Source organism: Vigna unguiculata, chromosome 6 (genome assembly GCF_004118075.2).
Source record: "Vigna unguiculata cultivar IT97K-499-35 chromosome 6, ASM411807v1, whole genome shotgun sequence".
NCBI lineage: Eukaryota > Viridiplantae > Streptophyta > Magnoliopsida > Fabales > Fabaceae > Vigna > Vigna unguiculata.
The window spans coordinates 27964383-27980902 of NC_040284.1; the positions used below are offsets into that span (position 1 = coordinate 27964383).

Below are 16520 nucleotides of genomic sequence, written 5' to 3' on the forward strand. Positions count from 1 at the left end.
TGTGAAGAGATAATAAAAAGGCATGAGTTGAATGAAACGGAGAAGAACAGAACAGAACATCGTCAGCACACTCTCACTACGGCTGCCTTAGTTTTGTCTCCGTTGGTTGCTTAGTCTGGAATCAGCACAAAAAGGGGAAAGAAAAGAAAATAGAAAAGCAGAGAAAGTTGTAAAAAGGGTAAAACAAACAGGAAAAAGGTGAAAAAAAAGGAGGAAAAGGGTAATAAGGTAAAATAAGGAAGAAGTGTGGGGACAGAAGAAACACCAAACTGCAAATAAACCAGCAAGAATGAGGTATACCCTCCAGAGCCCCAACATTATTAGCACAGCTATTTGGCCAAAGAGACAGACAAGGGACACAGGTGTCATTATCAGGAACCTCAACCCCATTTCTGCAATTCCATTCAACCTCTCCCACTTCTAACTTAGTTCTCCTTCCACTTGCACCTTCATCAACACTTACACACACAAAGTGCAGGAGCAAACACCAACACTATCACCACTTTCAGAAACAGGAGGAAGAACACATACCTTTTGCTCTGTGAAGCCAAAGTTGTTAGTTTTTTTCTCAAATGGGGACGCGAATCCCTTCTCACCAGCTCAGCAGTGGCCTATACGTGTCGGGTCGACCCGAACAGCTGAAAGAGCGCCCGCCGACAATGACCTCACGCTCCGTACCGTACACCGGCGGTGACCCAAAGAAGTCTGGCGAGCTGGGGAAAATGTTAGAAATTCCCGGTGTTGATCAAAAGCCGTCGCGGCCGTCATCCGGGTCGGTGAGATCCGGGCCGAACTCGGGCCCCGCAGTGGGGAGGCTTAGCGGGTCGGGGCCCATGTCGAGGAAGTCGTCTGGGTCGGGGCCGATAGCGCTGCAGCCAACGGGCCTGATAACGTCGGGTCCTGTGGGATCCGGCCCGGTTGGGAGTCGGCGGTCGGGGCAGCTGGAGCAACCGTCTGCAGCAGCGTCGGCAGGGAAGACAGTATACGGGTCGGCGGTGACGAGTCTGAACGAGGAGGTGAAGGTGGGGTTCAGGGTGTCAAGGGCGGTGGTTTGGGTGTTCATGGTGGTGGTGGCAATGTGTTTGCTGGTTGGGGTGTTTCTCATGGTGGCAGTGAAGAAAGCTGTGATCTTGGTGGCTCTCGGAGCGGTTATTGTGCCCGTGGTGGTTTTGATCGCTTGGAATTGCGTTTGGGGGAGACGAGGGCTTTTAGGGTTTGTGAAAAGATACCCTGATGCTGAGCTTAGAGGCGCCATTGATGGACAGTACGTTAAGGTTACGGGGGTAATTTTCTTTCTTACCTATGATAATAACGATAATGGTATAATCACTCTTTAGTGATGTTTCATGATCATAAAATGACGATTCTTCTTGATGGCATGCTATTTGTTTTGTTCAGCTAACCTTTAATTTAACATTATTTATCATATATCCTCCCCCTAGTTTTTCTTTGGTTTTTTGTTTTTTTTTAATAATGTGATGTTAGGTATGGGGTTTTGGTGTGGGTTTGATACTTACAAAACAAGTGAATGTGGTCGTGGTGATTGAGACTGCTTCTTTTGGAGTTGTCCTATATGTTGAAAGTTTTTTTTTTTTTCCTTCTAGCCGCGTTAGGGTCTGGAATGCAAGTATTTATAAGCTAGTAGATTTTTTTCTGATATCGATGTATAGGTATACTTTGTTCATTTTGCGGTACAAACTGGTAGGTCTATAACGTGGCTCAAAACAGAAGAGTTAACTTGCGTGTTGTGGAATTGTTTACTTAGTTGAGAAACTTGAATAAGAGTAAATGTCTCTTCATGAATTCAGCAGCCTACGGTGGTCAGGGATGTGATGTTTGACGTGCATTTTAGTGGTACTAGAGTAATAAAGAAGGATGGCTTATTTGGCTTTTTACTAGAATGGTTGGCATGTAAATGCAGTCAAAATTCTTGGCAGAAGTAACTTAATATGAATTTCTTGGATTCTTCTGTTTGTGGATGGTATTTAGGGATGTTGATGTTGAAGTTTAAGCGTGTGGCATTTAAGTATTACTTTTTTGCTTCATCTTCACTTCTTCCAACTCTCTTACTCTGCTGTGAAAAATTCTTCTGCAAGATATTATGAATATATCATGAATATCAGGCTTGTCAGTTGCTATGTTATTAGTTAATATCTAGTTTTTAATCGTAATCCCTGAACTGCTTCAACACTAGCTCCTATCACAATGCACTCACATAGGGGTTGTTCTATGGATGGATGATAATGTCCTATACAGACCTTGATGTTCTACAATGTATTTTTTATATGTATCCTGTCTCTTCCTGTAGGTTGTAACCTGTGGCAGCATTCCTTTGGAGTCATCCTACCAAAGAATACCGAGATGTGTATATGTCTCCACCGAATTATATGAGTATAAAGGATTGGGTGGAAAATCAGCAAATCCTAAACATAGTTGCTTTACTTGGGGTTCTAGATACTCTGAGGTTAGTTGGTTTAATTCTTATTGATGCTTTGTGTATACTATTGATTCAGGGCCAAGCACATGGTAATAAAAGAGAGAACCACATGCACACAGACCTGCATTTACTTGATTGGTACCTAAAACACAAAATGAATAGATGCTTGAGGAGTAACAAGTTGATGTATAGGTAAGAAAGGAATCTTAAAGCAACTTAAAATTAAGGAAACCTTAGAGCTCAGATTCGTGTTTTATGCTCTTTAGGTTATCGCCATGTTCCCAGTTATATATAATATGTTGATTTAACAATATAGCTTCATGTCAATGTAATTTGCTCAATAATAAATGTGCTTGAAGGTTTATTTGATATTATTATAATGAAATACTACTATATTTTCTGTCACTTTAACTGTCTCCACTTTCTTGGTATATGTAACTTACGTGTATACTTCCCCTGTGTCGAGATTTAAACAGAAAATGAAGATGAAAATGATGATTCCATTGAAATAGTAGTTAGCAAAAACACAGGAGTAGATGCTCACTTGAAACTTGAAAACAGTCTAAGGAGCCTTCCCATCATATGCTTTTGATGGATTGAGTTTTACTCCTATGCTTGTGGTGGCCAACCACACCAATCCACCGATTTGAAATTTGTAAAGCCCACCAAAAAGTCAAAAGCCCTAGCACACTATTGTTTTTAGTCTGCATAAGAAAACTATTTGCACAATTATCTCATAGCTTTCCATTTGATGAATGCATATACATTTTCATGTTTGGTTCACTCACCAACTGAATTATTATGTCCACATTACCACTTTGATTGAAATGATTACCGTGCTCTACATGTGTTTTGTATCACCAAAATGAGTAAATATATTGAATCTTGTAATCTGGTCTTCAGCATCAGCAACCTTTCTAATGTGAGAAACTGCTGTGTAAGGATTGTGGTTTATATGTTTGGTTTTATCAGTATAGATATGACCTTATATTTGTAATAATCATGTCTCTCATACTCTACATAACGCCAAAGATTTCATTATCTTCTATGAACAGAAATATGTAGCGGATTTCTATGTATCAGACTTTCAGTCTGGATTAAGAGCATTGGTGAAAGCAGGCTATGGTGCCAAGGTTGCTCCTTTTGTGGAACCAAATACTGTGGTTGATGTAACAAAGGATAACAAAGAGTTGTCTCCTAATTTCTTAGGCTGGCTTGCGGACCGCAAACTCTCTAGCGATGACAGGATCATGCGCCTCAAGGAAGGGTATGGACTGCTTTATTCTGCAGTTTACTAATCCTTCAGAAGTGGTTTTTTTTTTCCTCTCGTTTTTAACAATTTCCTTCCTAATTGTGACTTAGTACTTATAAAGTAAATTTGGAAATGCATAGGTACATAAAAGAAGGTAGCACCGTAAGTGTGATGGGAGTTGTTCAACGACACGATAATGTGCTCATGATTGTGCCTTCAGCCGAACCTGTCTCAACAGGATGCCAGTGGATCCGCTGCCTTTTGCCAACCTATGTTGAAGGGCTGATCTTGACATGCGAAGATAATCAAAATGCTGATGTCATTCCTGTTTAGTTTTTTCTTTTGCTTGCAAATCAGTGTGACACACTTCTGAAATGACAAAACTGATGGGGAAATCCTACACTAAGGAATCAAAGTACTTTCCACTTGCTGGTTTTGTGTAAAATGGGTTGCAAGATTATTCTAAGAGCACCACTAAAGTTGTCATGATAATCAGAAGATTTGATTAATATGACGCAGGGATTCACGAGTCCAACTACAAGCACTTTGAGAAGGTCATCGATCAATGTATCCACGAAGTTGGGTTGTACTTTTTCTGCTTATTTATGTACATAGGTAGAGGGGCCCGAAGGGATTCAGAGTAGTTGTGTTCTTATGTTTGAGCTAATTCTAGCCGGAATGTAGCTAAATTTTATTTGTCAAGTTTGGTTAACTTGTATTACTAAGTCGATATGATGTACCCTGCCTGTGTTAGTAGTTGTAAAAATCGAAAACCATCCATGTTACTGTGTAAATGTTGGTTAAAATCAAGTTAAAATACGCATTTACATTACACTTTCTTGTATGATTACTCACTTAAATTGATGTTTAGAAGTTCATACTTGACATTTTTAACAATTTTCAATAAAGTGGAACTACAACCTGGAAGGCATTCCCCCAGAAACCACGAGATTTTCTCCTGTTATGTAAGAAGCATCATCAGACGCCAAAAACGCTGTAGCAGCAGCCATTTCTTCAGCTGTACCAAGCCTTCCGATCAATGCCGTCCTTTCAAGTTCCTCTCTCTACAATACAACTCCAAGAAAATCCACTCAAGTTACTAATTGATAGTTAAAACTAAAACTCTATTTGGGAGAATAGATACTCACTATAGTATCGTTAGAGGTATAAAGTGCAACGAAATGAGTTGGCACAATTCCAGGAACAACACAATTCACCCGAGTGTTTGGTGCCATTTCACTAGCCAGAGCCTACACAAGGACTTAAGTAAAGAAACCATATAGAAAGAAAAAGGAACAAATGCAAGCTAAGTACTTACTTTGGTAAGTCCAAGAACTGCTGTTTTGGTCACTCCATACATAGCCATAGTAAGTGGTGTGGGTTATAAGCAGCAAGTGAGGAAATGAGTACAACAGAAGAACCCTTCTTCAAGTGAGGAGCTGCATCCTGTATACACCATGAAATGGATAATGCACCATACAAAATTTCAATTTCATCACATTCCATGGAGTTACATTAAGAGAATACGCTTAAACACATAATATATTGCATTTGTTCATATAGTCTTTTGGCTTTGCCATGTTACTATATTAGACAATTAGTTACCTTGAGAAGAAGAATAGTGGATTTGACATTTATCTCCCACAGCTTGTCAAGGATCGATTCTTGTGTTTGCAAAATGGGATCTACCGAAGGATGTACGGCAGCATTCGACACAACAACATCTATCTTTTCATACTTCTGTAACGAAACCAGGGAAATTGGTCATTTTATGTTAGATTTTTGCATTACCTAATCATGAGAATGATTTGTGTTTCTCTTGATAGTATTTTACAAATTTTGATTGATCTCACAAGTGTTTCCTTAGCCGATCGATAAAGGAACAAAAACATGGACTAAACTTATCACGCTTGGAGGAGATGAAATCCACATGAGACTTCTTTGAGCTTGGACAAGATATTTTCTAAGCGAATAAAAATTCCATCGTGTATCAAAAGAAAGTTTAAAGTCTCACCTGTAAAGTTTTGTCGATCAAATTCTTCCTTTGTTGTGCATTTGCAACGTGACAAACAATAGGCAATACTTGGATTCCTTGAGCTCTCAGTTTGCCAGCAGCCTTATCAACATTTTGCTGCAGTAACGAAACAGAATTCTTCCAATCCTATCATCACCGATTTCCTCTCATTTTCCAACGACAGAATGAATCAGTTAAGGGAAAAAAAGTGAATTATTCATATCCGACCACTAAAACAGAGGACTTTTATAGGGGTGACGAAGTGCCAACATGTCATTAATAAACTACCATACAGAAACTACCTTGAATTGAACAGGTAGATTAAATGGCGCGAAGACTTAAATTTGTTCAATGATTTCGAATTCCGGTATGGGACACATAACCATGTTAAGTATTGGAAGAAAAGGTGCTGTTGTAATCTTATTTAGCTACAAAAGGGAAGAAAAAGAGTGAAAAGAGGAACATTGAAAACACCAATAAATTAACCTGTTTCCGAGAAGAGATGACAACAGATGCACCCTCCAAACCAAGCCTTTGTGCTATGCTAAAGCCGATTCCCAGAGTGGAAGCCGTCACAATGGCCACCTTACCTTGAAATCTCATGCCAAGTTTGATCTTCTCCATTAAAACAGAAACAGAAACAACTTAGGGAATGGTTGGTTTATGAATTGTGTGAAGAAAATTGCCTTTACAGTGGTATGACACTGAGAAATAGGTTATGTCCATTCAATCCACAGTTCCTCCACCATTTTTGGTTCTTCATCAGTCGTCAATTACCGGGCATATTGCACTGTAACCATTACTGTTCCATTTGATAGACTACGAAGGTGCATTTGCATCTAATAAAGCAAAATGGGATGTGTTTGATTCAAGTTTGAAAATATGAATGAGTTGGCTTAAATATCCTTAAAATATACTCCTACTTTTTTTTTTCCTAAAAAAAACTGTCTTGACTTTTTATTCCACTAAAATAATTTTTATAGCTTTATTGTTTTATTCTTACTAATATATTTTATAGGGTTTTTTAGAATTATTATTTTAGAAAGTACTGCATTTTTACTTTAGTAGGTTGAAAGTACTGCACTTAGATGATGATATCATGAATTTACTTCCATTTTTATTCAAAATAAAAGGCATTTATTATACTATATCTTTTTTTTCATCATGCAAAATACTACAAGAAAATAAAATTCAATATATTTCGCACTAAAAAGATTAAAAATAAAAATGTCCAAACTCTACCCGCAAGACTAAAATTCTTACCATATACATTTATTTTTCTCACTATAGAATAAAATTCCTGTCTTCAGAGAACTATACTTGGAAAGCCTATTTTCAGCAAACGAGTCTATCTATTTCTTTATATTTTTCCGTGACCTTTCAAAGTGCATGTTTTGACAAATGGTACCTTCGAAAATAGCTTTTTTATATATACATTATATTATAAAGCATGTTCAATAAAAAAGCAAAATGTATGTGCAAACATCATATAAATCATAAAGAAAATGACTTCCATTGGTAGCTTTTGTTCTTACTATTGTTACTTGGACCTGGACAATCCAACTCAACTCCAGTAGTCCCAGTCAGCACTGGGGACAAACACATTCACAATTTACCAACATGGTTGTCCCACAATCGCCACTAACCCACAAGAGGATTAGAAGAAATGCTTCATTTGCTGTACCCCTCATTGTAAGTGAACAAAACGTTTAGGAGAAATGCATCCAATTGCAAAGTGAATGAAACCATCCACTATCCACTAATAACGACCATTAAAAATGTCACACAATTGCAAACGTACATGACAGCATAACATTTTCTATTTTAATCATAAGGATTTCTGAATTTCTTTAAAAGCTCTGGTATTTCATATCCAAGCATGTCATCCACGGCTTGAATCATTTTGGGCTTTAGTTTCTCAAATTTGTCGATGCTATAACCAATCAAAACTTCTCTGAAGTGTTCAACACTGGGGAAATCACCAGCAGGTAGATGAAACTCTCTTTGGACCTGTTTTTCAAAAACATTGAACTGTAAGTAGTTGAAAATTAAACACCCAAAGTACGAGGAAGTGATGGATGAAGGACCTTTGCAAATTCTTCCTCAAGATTGTCAATAAGTCTCTGTTGAGCCTTCGCTTTGCCCATTATTGCAGGCATCTCTTTCTTAAGGTGGCTAATTATATGCGCATGAATTTTAGCAGATCTAGCACGTTTCACAAATTCGTTGATCTGCACCATTTTTAACAGAACAAGTTTTGAAACACGAAATAAATATTGGAGTTGACATGAGGTAAAGGCATACATATAATTAAACTCAACCTTCGTCACTTTGTCAGACAAATAAATATGAAATTAAGGAACGTACCCGGCGATCGCATGACTTCTTTGGAATATCTAGCAAATCTGCAAGCAGATCACTTTGTTCCTTCTCAAACAGATCCCGTCCTAATGGACTTACGAAGTCTTCATCTATAGGCTTATCGTTAAATGAGCTGTACAGTCAAGCAAGGGAGTACACATTTAGCAATACGCATTACAGTTCTTATTTCGACAAAAAAAAAAATTAGAAATGTTCAGAATGCCATCATTGTTTTTTGAATTCCAAAATCACTGCAAGACAGTAAATTTGAAAGAACGGTTAAATACTTTCACATGAAAAACAGTGGAACGTTAGACATTGTCGAAAAATAAGAAAATCTACCCAATGTATACACGTGAAACTTCGGGTGTATTTAGAACTTTCCCCAATGACCACATCAACGCTCCATACACTCTCATAAGCTACAATATTGCGATTAGGCACGTTAGTACACAAAAAGTTACATAATAAATATAGTAAACCAGGTAACATCGTTCATATTATTGTCTTACTTGTTGAGTATCAACTTGATCAGCCTTATTCAAAACCACTCGTATCTTGTCATCATTACCACGTAAAGATGTGATTACACGTTTAAACTCATCACTGATGTCTAGTTTATGAGGATCAAACAGGAGAAGAATGAGGTCGCATTTTGCAGCAAACCAAGACACGACACCAGTGAAATCATAGCTTCGTTGAGTCCTCTGTTTCTCTCCAGATAAGACTCCAGGAGTGTCCACAAGTGTTATTTCATCCAACAGCTGAAAGAAAAAATTGCTTATGTAAGCACAAGAAATGACAAAGTCATTGGACTTTGAAATATAAATAAGACTCACAGGATGTGGCATTTGAGAACATTGGAACTTTGATAAAAAAGAACCTCCAAATGTTGTCAAGCCGCTGAAAGGCATGTCAGCATCAACAGCGATGGTATTTCCAGGAATACTCCTCTCATCAGGTCCAGACTATAAATAAAGTTTCGAAGAAAGCAACAGGAACATGATCAGAACACGACTGAATTTATGGAAACAAAATTTGGGAACAGTGACATCGTGATTTCTATTTCTTTTCACATATATTTTTCTATTTGGACTTTATCTACTTCCAGAGGCAATAAAATAGAAGAACATAAAGGAAACTTCTCGCTCGTACCATGACAACAACAAATCTATCAGTGGTAGGCTCTGGTCCAACATGTGCTCCTGTAAGAGTTAGGATCGAGAATCAATAAATCATCAATTTTATAAACCAACCCTACATTGACCGGAACTTAACCTACCTGGATAATCACATCTTAACAAATGTTTTATAAATGTAGTTTTTCCTGTTGAATATTGACCCAGAAGCATGACCATGGGTTTAGCATCAAAATCAGTGTTGGTCTGAAAGGGAAAATCAAGATATTCCTTAAGTCAATATAGACATATTTATGTGGTATAAGGCATCCTAAGTGGAGAAAGTACAATGCGCCCACAAACACAGTTGACAAATGCTACTGAGTAGTTCGTCCTTACCAACAATGGAGACACAAAATCATTATACCGGTAAGTAACTTCCAACGGCTTTAACCTCTCGATATATAATCTCTTCAAGCCATCAATGATTGATGTAACGGAGTTGAGAGGTAACTAACAAAACAAACTACTATAGTTAGGAAATATTTAGAATATTTAGTAACAAATAACATAAAGAAAGAGTACATGCAGTAACTTGAGAAGAAATAATCACAAAGACACATTCTAAATTATCATTTAATCACTCCACTGCTTGCTTGTATATATTGACTCATCAGAATGATGAATACAAAATGGCGTAGAACATGAACTATACAAATAGTAAATAAATGATGCATCTACTCCCCTAAACAATCTACATGTGAGGAAAACTTCTGATTCGCTAAAAAAAAACGCGGAACATTTGCACCATAAGACTGAACGAAGATTATAGTGTAACTCGCAGTCCATACGTGAACCGATATATTTAAACCCATTCGAGTTAAGTACTATTGGCCGATAAGTTTTAGAAATATCTCTCAAGTCTTGACTCTCAATCACTGAAGAATCTGATAAAAGGAAATGGTTAATTCATCTCCAAAATAATGAATACCCAGTGCCAACAACTAATTGAATGAAATTCATTGCAAAGAAGCATGTAAAATAGAAATCCAAATGTCATGAAACCCTGCACAAACCTCAAGATCTGAAAATAAATAACATAACTCACTTTCTTTGAAGATTTTGAACCAAACCAACGATTAGTTGGAAACCCTTGTGGCTGAGCAATCCCTACATAATACAGGTAAAACAATCCAATTAAATATCAATCAAAGAATAGAACCATATAATAATTAACTAAAAAGAGTTACATATCCAACCATTTACTTCGGGTGGGGTAGTAATTGTTAAACTCTTTTGCTGGGAAAAAATCAATAAGGAAAGGAATCAATAGAGTTAATTAACACGATCTACAAATAAATCAAGCATAAGATTACACAAAAAGCGCAACTTACTGCTACCAAAGCGTCGAGTCCTTCCAATATAGGAGGTTTAATATTTTCCTTATCAACTGCAATAAAAAAAAAAAACAGAAGGATGAACTTACATGCATGATGTATCCTGCTCGCATATATATAATCCATGTTCTTAGCCCATCTTAATTTCTGATGATTATAAAAGTACACACTCACCTTGAGTTTTGAGAATATCTGAGTTAAGTTCTTGCCCTGCTTGCGCCAGCGAAACCAACTGTTTTATTACAAGGAAGAAAATTGAATTCAAGAGCCAGAAACCAGAACGACAACAAATGAAATGAAACGACAGTTAAAATGTATGCTACCTGCATTGCAGTAACGAACTCCGGGAAACCCAAAAACCCCTGTCGTTTGACATCGGCGAGAGCCCAAAGCTGTTTGAGTTGCGAGCGTGACAAGTTGGAGAGAGCAAAGAACTTAGTGGCCTCGCTTCCAGAGATTCGTCCATCTCCGTCTGCCACATTCCAAAGCCGAACACCAAATCAAATTGAATCGTTTCAATCTGAAACTGTGGAGTGAGGAAAAGTGGTGAACTAACCTGAATCAGCCAAATTGAACCACTCCTGATACTCTTTGGAACCCGACCCGGTCTTCATCTTTATAAATCGATCGAGAAAATCCTCTAGATTCAATTCAGAGTTGGAATTCAAAAGCCAGAAAGGGCTCTTATCAGTTTCAAATATCAGCTCGGGAGCCTGATTTTGAATTTAAGGATGAATTTCGATGCTGTGATCACTTTCGGTGTGATTTAATTTTGATTAGGAGCGGGACCCATAAGATGGATATAGTTTAATGTGAGACCGTGCGATTATTTATCCACCAGATGATTGTGTGGACATGTCTGCATTGGATACCCTTTGTTGAGTTTGCCGTTTCAAACTTTTGAATTTGGGCGCCATTGTGACCTGGCAGTTTCCGTCCACTTGTAACGCGCAGATTCGTTTCTCGTCACCATCTAGTATCATGAATTAATTTTTACTTCAAAATTATAAATAAATATTTTCAGAATTATAAAAAATATTGATTTTATAATAACATTTTATAAATTTAATAGTATTTTTTATCTATAACAATATATAAACAAAAATATAAAGAGGAAAAATATAAAGAAGATTCTCTCTCTTGTATGCACATTTCATAATACCAATTCTATCATTTACAATATATTTTCTATAAAACTATTTTTTTTTATTCATCAACAATTAATTTTTCTATTCATTTAAATATAAATTTATTTTATATATTAACTTAATACCTACTAACATGAATCGAATTTAACCGAACCGAATCGAATTGAATTGAACCGAACCAGACCAGACCAAACTGAATCGAATTGAACTAAACCGAATCGGACCAGATCGAACCAAATTGAACCAAATTGAACCGGATCGAACCGCACTGAACCACACTAAACTGAACCGAAACGAATCGGACCAAACCAAACTGAAATGAATTGAACCAAAAGGAACCAGACCAAATCAAACCGAACTGAACCGAACCGAAATGAATTGGACCAGACCAAACCAAAGCGAACTGAACCGCACTGAACCGAATCGGACCAAACCAAATCGAACCACACTAAACTGAACTGGGCTAGACCGAACCAAACCAAACTAAACCAAACCAAACTGAACTGAAATACTCTTTAGTTGTGCTGAATTTTAAAACACCTTCAAAAAAGAGGAGAAAATTTAAAGGAAAATTTTACACTTTCATAATTAATTAATATAGAGCAAAAGGAGAGTTGCTTTGTAATGTGCGTAAAAAATGTCATAACCAAAAGTTTTTTCAGCACCAAAACCACAATCGTAAGGTCCTTCTTAAACAATTGAAACATAATGTTTATCCCCAAATTAAATATAGCAAGTGTATAAACAATAACATAAACAAACTATATATTTTCAATAAAAAAAAATCCAAAAGACAAGTTTGAATTGGTTTGTATTCACCTTTCACACAAATAATTATTTTGTCAAAGTGGAGAACAAAAGTTCCGAAAATGGTAAAAATTTAAATATTTAAGAAAAATATTATAAGATGATGAAAAAAATGTAATGGGGGAGTAGTGAAACATTAAGTATAAAAAAATGAGAAGAATGCAAAATGCAAAAGACATATAAGAGAAGGATAAAATGTTAGTTAGAATTAAGGTTCAAAAAAAGACATACTAGTTGAGTGAGATGTGAGATGTTAAAAGTGAAGGTGGTAGGGTGAGACGACGAGAGCAAGGCGACATGGCCTTATATAGTAGTGATGAGGATAAGAAGCTCACGATCATTGTCTCAATGGTGGTGATTGAATTAAAAAAAGAGTGTGCGTGGTGTTTAGATAAGAAACCATTGATGAAAAATAAGAAAATAAAATACATAATTCAATTAGTGAGTAGTTAACCAGTAGAAGTTCAGTTTTTTTAAAAATAAACAGTAAAACAATACTGTTTAATTTTTATTAATTTTTTTTCCTTTAATATTTAATTTTTCTTAAAATTAAAACACCATGAAAAAAAGAGGAGAAAATTTAAAGGAAAATTTTACACTTTCATAACTAATTAATATAGAGCAAAAGGAAAGTCGCTTTGTAATGTGCGCAAGAAATGTCATACCCAATAGTTCTTTTAGCACCAACATCACACAATCGTAAGGTCTCTCTTAAACAATTTAAACATAATGTTTTTTTCCAAATTAAATATAGCAAGTGTATAAACAATAACATAAACATACTATATATTTTCAATAAAAAAAAAAATCCAAAAGACAAGCTTGAATTGGTTTGTATTCACCTTTCACACAAATAACTATTTTGTCAAAGTGGAGAACATAAAGTTCCAAAATTGGTAAAAGCCTAAATAATTAAGAAAAATATTATAAGACGATAAAAAAAATGTAAAATGGGAGTAGTGAAGCATTAAGTATAAAAAAATGAGAAGAATGCAAAAAACATATAAGTGAAGGATAAAATGTTAGTTAGGGTTAAGGTTCAAAAAAAGACATACCAGTTGAGTGGGATGTGAGATGTTAGGATTGCACTGAAGGTGATAAGGTGTGACAACGAGAGTAAGGCGACATGGCCTTATATAGTAGTGATGAGGATGAGAAGCTCACGATCATTGTCTCAATGGGGTGATTGAATTAAAAAAAGAGTGTGTGCGGTGTTTAGGATAAGAGACCATTAAAGACAAATGAGAAAATAAAATACATAGTTCAATTAATGAGTAGTTAACCGGTAGAAATTCAGTTTTTTTAAAAAATAAACAGTAAAACAATACTGTTTATTTTTAATTATTATTTTTTTACTTTAATATTTAATTTTTATTAAAAATAGTTTTTTTTTACTTTAATTTTGTTACTTTAATATAATACATATAATTATAGTTAAGTTTAGTTAGATTGATTTTGTTCATTTAAAACAATATATAAAGAGGATACCCTCTTTTGTGTTTATATTTCGTTCTTACAGTTTTACCCTTATGTTTATATTTCGTTCTTACAGTATTACCCTTAATTATTATTTTATAAATAGTTTACTTTTAACCGTTAGTCTAAAATCCTCTTTTGTCTTCAACAGTTGTTTAAAAACCTCTCTTATTTACATATTTTATTTTTCTAATTTTATGTTTAATAACTATTTATATCAAGAAAGAATATATAATCGATTAGGTTTAATTAATCGTAAGGTACCCAGTTTGGTACTAGAGTGTCAAATTGGTACTCGTTTTTAAAAAAGTGTCAATTGCATCCCAACTTTTGAAAATTGCTTCAATTAGGTCCCTTTCAGACAGAGTTGACTAACGCCGTTAGTCAACGTGCCACGTGTCAATTTGTGGTTTTTTTGATTTTTTTTTAAATTTATTTATTTATTTTTTTAATTTTTTTTAATTTTTTTTTAAAAAATTAAAAATGCCACGTGTCAAGTCCATGTGTGTGACACGTGGCATTGTCAGTGCCACGTGGCATTGTAATGCCACGTGTCAGTGTCACTATCAGATGTCATTGTGATGATTTCGATTTAGTCCCCATTTATGTTTTTTCGTTTCAATTTAGTACCTACTTACGTGTATTTGATTCAATTTTGACCTAATAATTTTTAATAATTAAAATATTTTTTAATAAAATTAAAAGTAATTAAGTATAAAATTTTAAAAAAATTAAGTATTTGATATTTACATTAAAATTTAGTGGTAAAAGTCATTTTAGTACTTATAAATAGCATAACATTCATACAAATAATAAATTTGGTCTGAAATTGAGAGAAACATTATAAATATTAGTACTTAATTTTGTAAAAATATTTATACTTAATTATTTTTAATCTTATAAAAAATGGATTACAAAAATATTTTAATTATTAAAAAAAAATTGGAACAAAATTGAATCACATACACATACTTAGGTACTAAATTGAAACAAAAAGACATATGTGGGGACCAGATCGAAATCAACACAATGACATCTAATAGTGACACTGACATGTGGCATTACAATGTCACGTGGCACTGACAATGCCACGTGTCACACACAGGGACTTGACACGTGGCATTTTTAATTTTTTTTAAAAAAAATTAAAAAAATAAAATAAAATAAAAAAAAATTAAATTTTTCTTAAAAAAAATCAAAAAAACCACAGATTGACACGTGGCACATTGACTAACGGCGTTAGTCAACTCTGTCTGAAAGGGACCTAATTGAAGCAATTTTCAAAAGTTGGGATGCAATTGACACTTTTTTAAAAGCGGGTACCAATTTGACACTCTAATACGAAACTGGGTACCTTACGATTAATTAAACCTAATCGATTATATATTCTTTCTTGAACTGAACCAAACCGAATCGACTTGAACTGAATTGAATCGAACCAGACCGAACCGAACTGAACCAGATCAAACTGAATCGAACTGCATTGAACCGATTTGAACCGCACTAAACTGAATCGAAGCGCACTGAACCGAAACGAACCAAACCAGACCGAACCGAATCGAACCGGACCAGACCGAATCAAACCGAACCGAACCAAAACGAACCAGACCAGATCGAACCGAACCGAATCGAACCACACTGAACGGAAATGAACTGGACCAGACCGAACCGAATTGAACCGCACTGAACCAAATCGAATCGGACCGGACCGAATCGAACCACACTAAATCGGATCGCACTAAACCGAACCGGGCTAGACCGAACCGAACCGAACTAAACCGAACTAAACCGAACTAAATTGAACCGAATCAAACCAAACTGAACTTAAATACTCTTTAGTTGTGTTGAATTTTAAAACACCTCCAAAAAAGAGGAGAAAATTTAAAGGAAAATTTTACACTTTCATAATTAATTAATATAGAGCAAAAGGAGAGTTGTTTGTAATGTGCGTAAAAAATGTCATAACCAAAAGTTTTTTCAGCTCCAACACCACAATCATAAGGTCCCTCTTAAACAAATGTTTTTTCCGAAATTAAATATAGCAAGTGTATAAATAATAACAAAAACAAACCGTATATTTTCAATAAAAAAAATTCAAAGGACAACTTTGAATTAGTTTGTATTCACCTTTCACACAAATAACTATTTTGTCAGATTGGAGAACATAAAGTTCTGAAATTGGTAAAAGCCTAAATATTTAAGAAAAATATTGTATTGCAATGAAAAAAATGTTCAATGGGAGTAATGAAGCATTAAGTATAAAAAAATGAGAAGAATGCAAAAGACATATAAGAGAAGGATAAAATGTTAGTTAGCATTAAGGTTCAAAAAAAGATATACTAGTTGAGTGGGATGTGAGATTTTAGAATTGCAGTGAAGGTGGTAAGGTGAGACGACGAGAGTAAGACGACATGGCCTTATATAGTAGTGATGAGGATGAGAAGCTAACGATCATTATCTCAATGGTGGTGGTTGAATCAAAAAAAGGAGAGGAGTGTGCACGATGTTTA

At 35.2% G+C, this 16520-nt stretch overlaps 2 protein-coding genes and 1 pseudogene across 2 annotated transcripts; 1 reads left to right on the forward strand and 2 right to left on the reverse strand.

The window, feature by feature from the left end:
* Positions 1-296: 296 nt before the first annotated feature.
* LOC114187478 (uncharacterized membrane protein At1g16860) lies at positions 297-4469 on the forward strand. Its single transcript, XM_028075740.1, has 4 exons — positions 297-1283; positions 2309-2464; positions 3493-3704; positions 3830-4469. Exons 1-4 carry the CDS (start codon positions 573-575, stop codon positions 4020-4022), a joined length of 1272 nt encoding a protein of 423 aa, XP_027931541.1. The 5' UTR covers positions 297-572; the 3' UTR covers positions 4023-4469.
* A 39-nt stretch (positions 4470-4508) lies between these two features.
* On the reverse strand, positions 4509-6494 carry LOC114187479 (annotated as a pseudogene).
* A 699-nt stretch (positions 6495-7193) lies between these two features.
* LOC114187477 (EH domain-containing protein 2-like) lies at positions 7194-11383 on the reverse strand. Its single transcript, XM_028075739.1, has 15 exons — positions 11136-11383; positions 10903-11051; positions 10754-10811; positions 10577-10632; positions 10442-10481; positions 10291-10352; positions 9582-9695; positions 9347-9449; positions 9220-9269; positions 8904-9032; positions 8577-8828; positions 8407-8486; positions 8071-8197; positions 7791-7934; positions 7194-7713 (listed from the first exon to the last, which is right to left on the reverse strand). Exons 1-15 carry the CDS (start codon positions 11191-11193, stop codon positions 7528-7530), a joined length of 1608 nt encoding a protein of 535 aa, XP_027931540.1. The 5' UTR covers positions 11194-11383; the 3' UTR covers positions 7194-7527.
* Between the last annotated feature and the right edge of the window lie 5137 nt (positions 11384-16520).

What these genes read in the sequence shown, in the direction of transcription:
- LOC114187478 (XM_028075740.1), top strand. Translation starts at nt 573, where the DNA reads ATGGGGACGCGAATCCCTTCTCACCAGCTCAGCAGTGGCCTATACGTG. An exon ending in GGGGTTCTAGATACTCTGAG is followed by an intron (nt 2,465 to 3,492) that starts GTTAGTTGGTTT and finishes TTCTATGAACAG; the next exon opens with AAATATGTAGCGGATTTCTA. An exon ending in ATCATGCGCCTCAAGGAAGG is followed by an intron (nt 3,705 to 3,829) that starts GTATGGACTGCT and finishes GGAAATGCATAG; the next exon opens with GTACATAAAAGAAGGTAGCA.
- LOC114187477 (XM_028075739.1), bottom strand. Translation starts at nt 11,193, where the DNA reads ATGAAGACCGGGTCGGGTTCCAAAGAGTATCAGGAGTGGTTCAATTTG. An exon ending in GTTCAATTTGGCTGATTCAG is followed by an intron (nt 11,052 to 11,135) that starts GTTAGTTCACCA and finishes GGAATGTGGCAG; the next exon opens with ACGGAGATGGACGAATCTCT. An exon ending in AGATATTCTCAAAACTCAAG is followed by an intron (nt 10,633 to 10,753) that starts GTGAGTGTGTAC and finishes TTTTTATTGCAG; the next exon opens with TTGATAAGGAAAATATTAAA.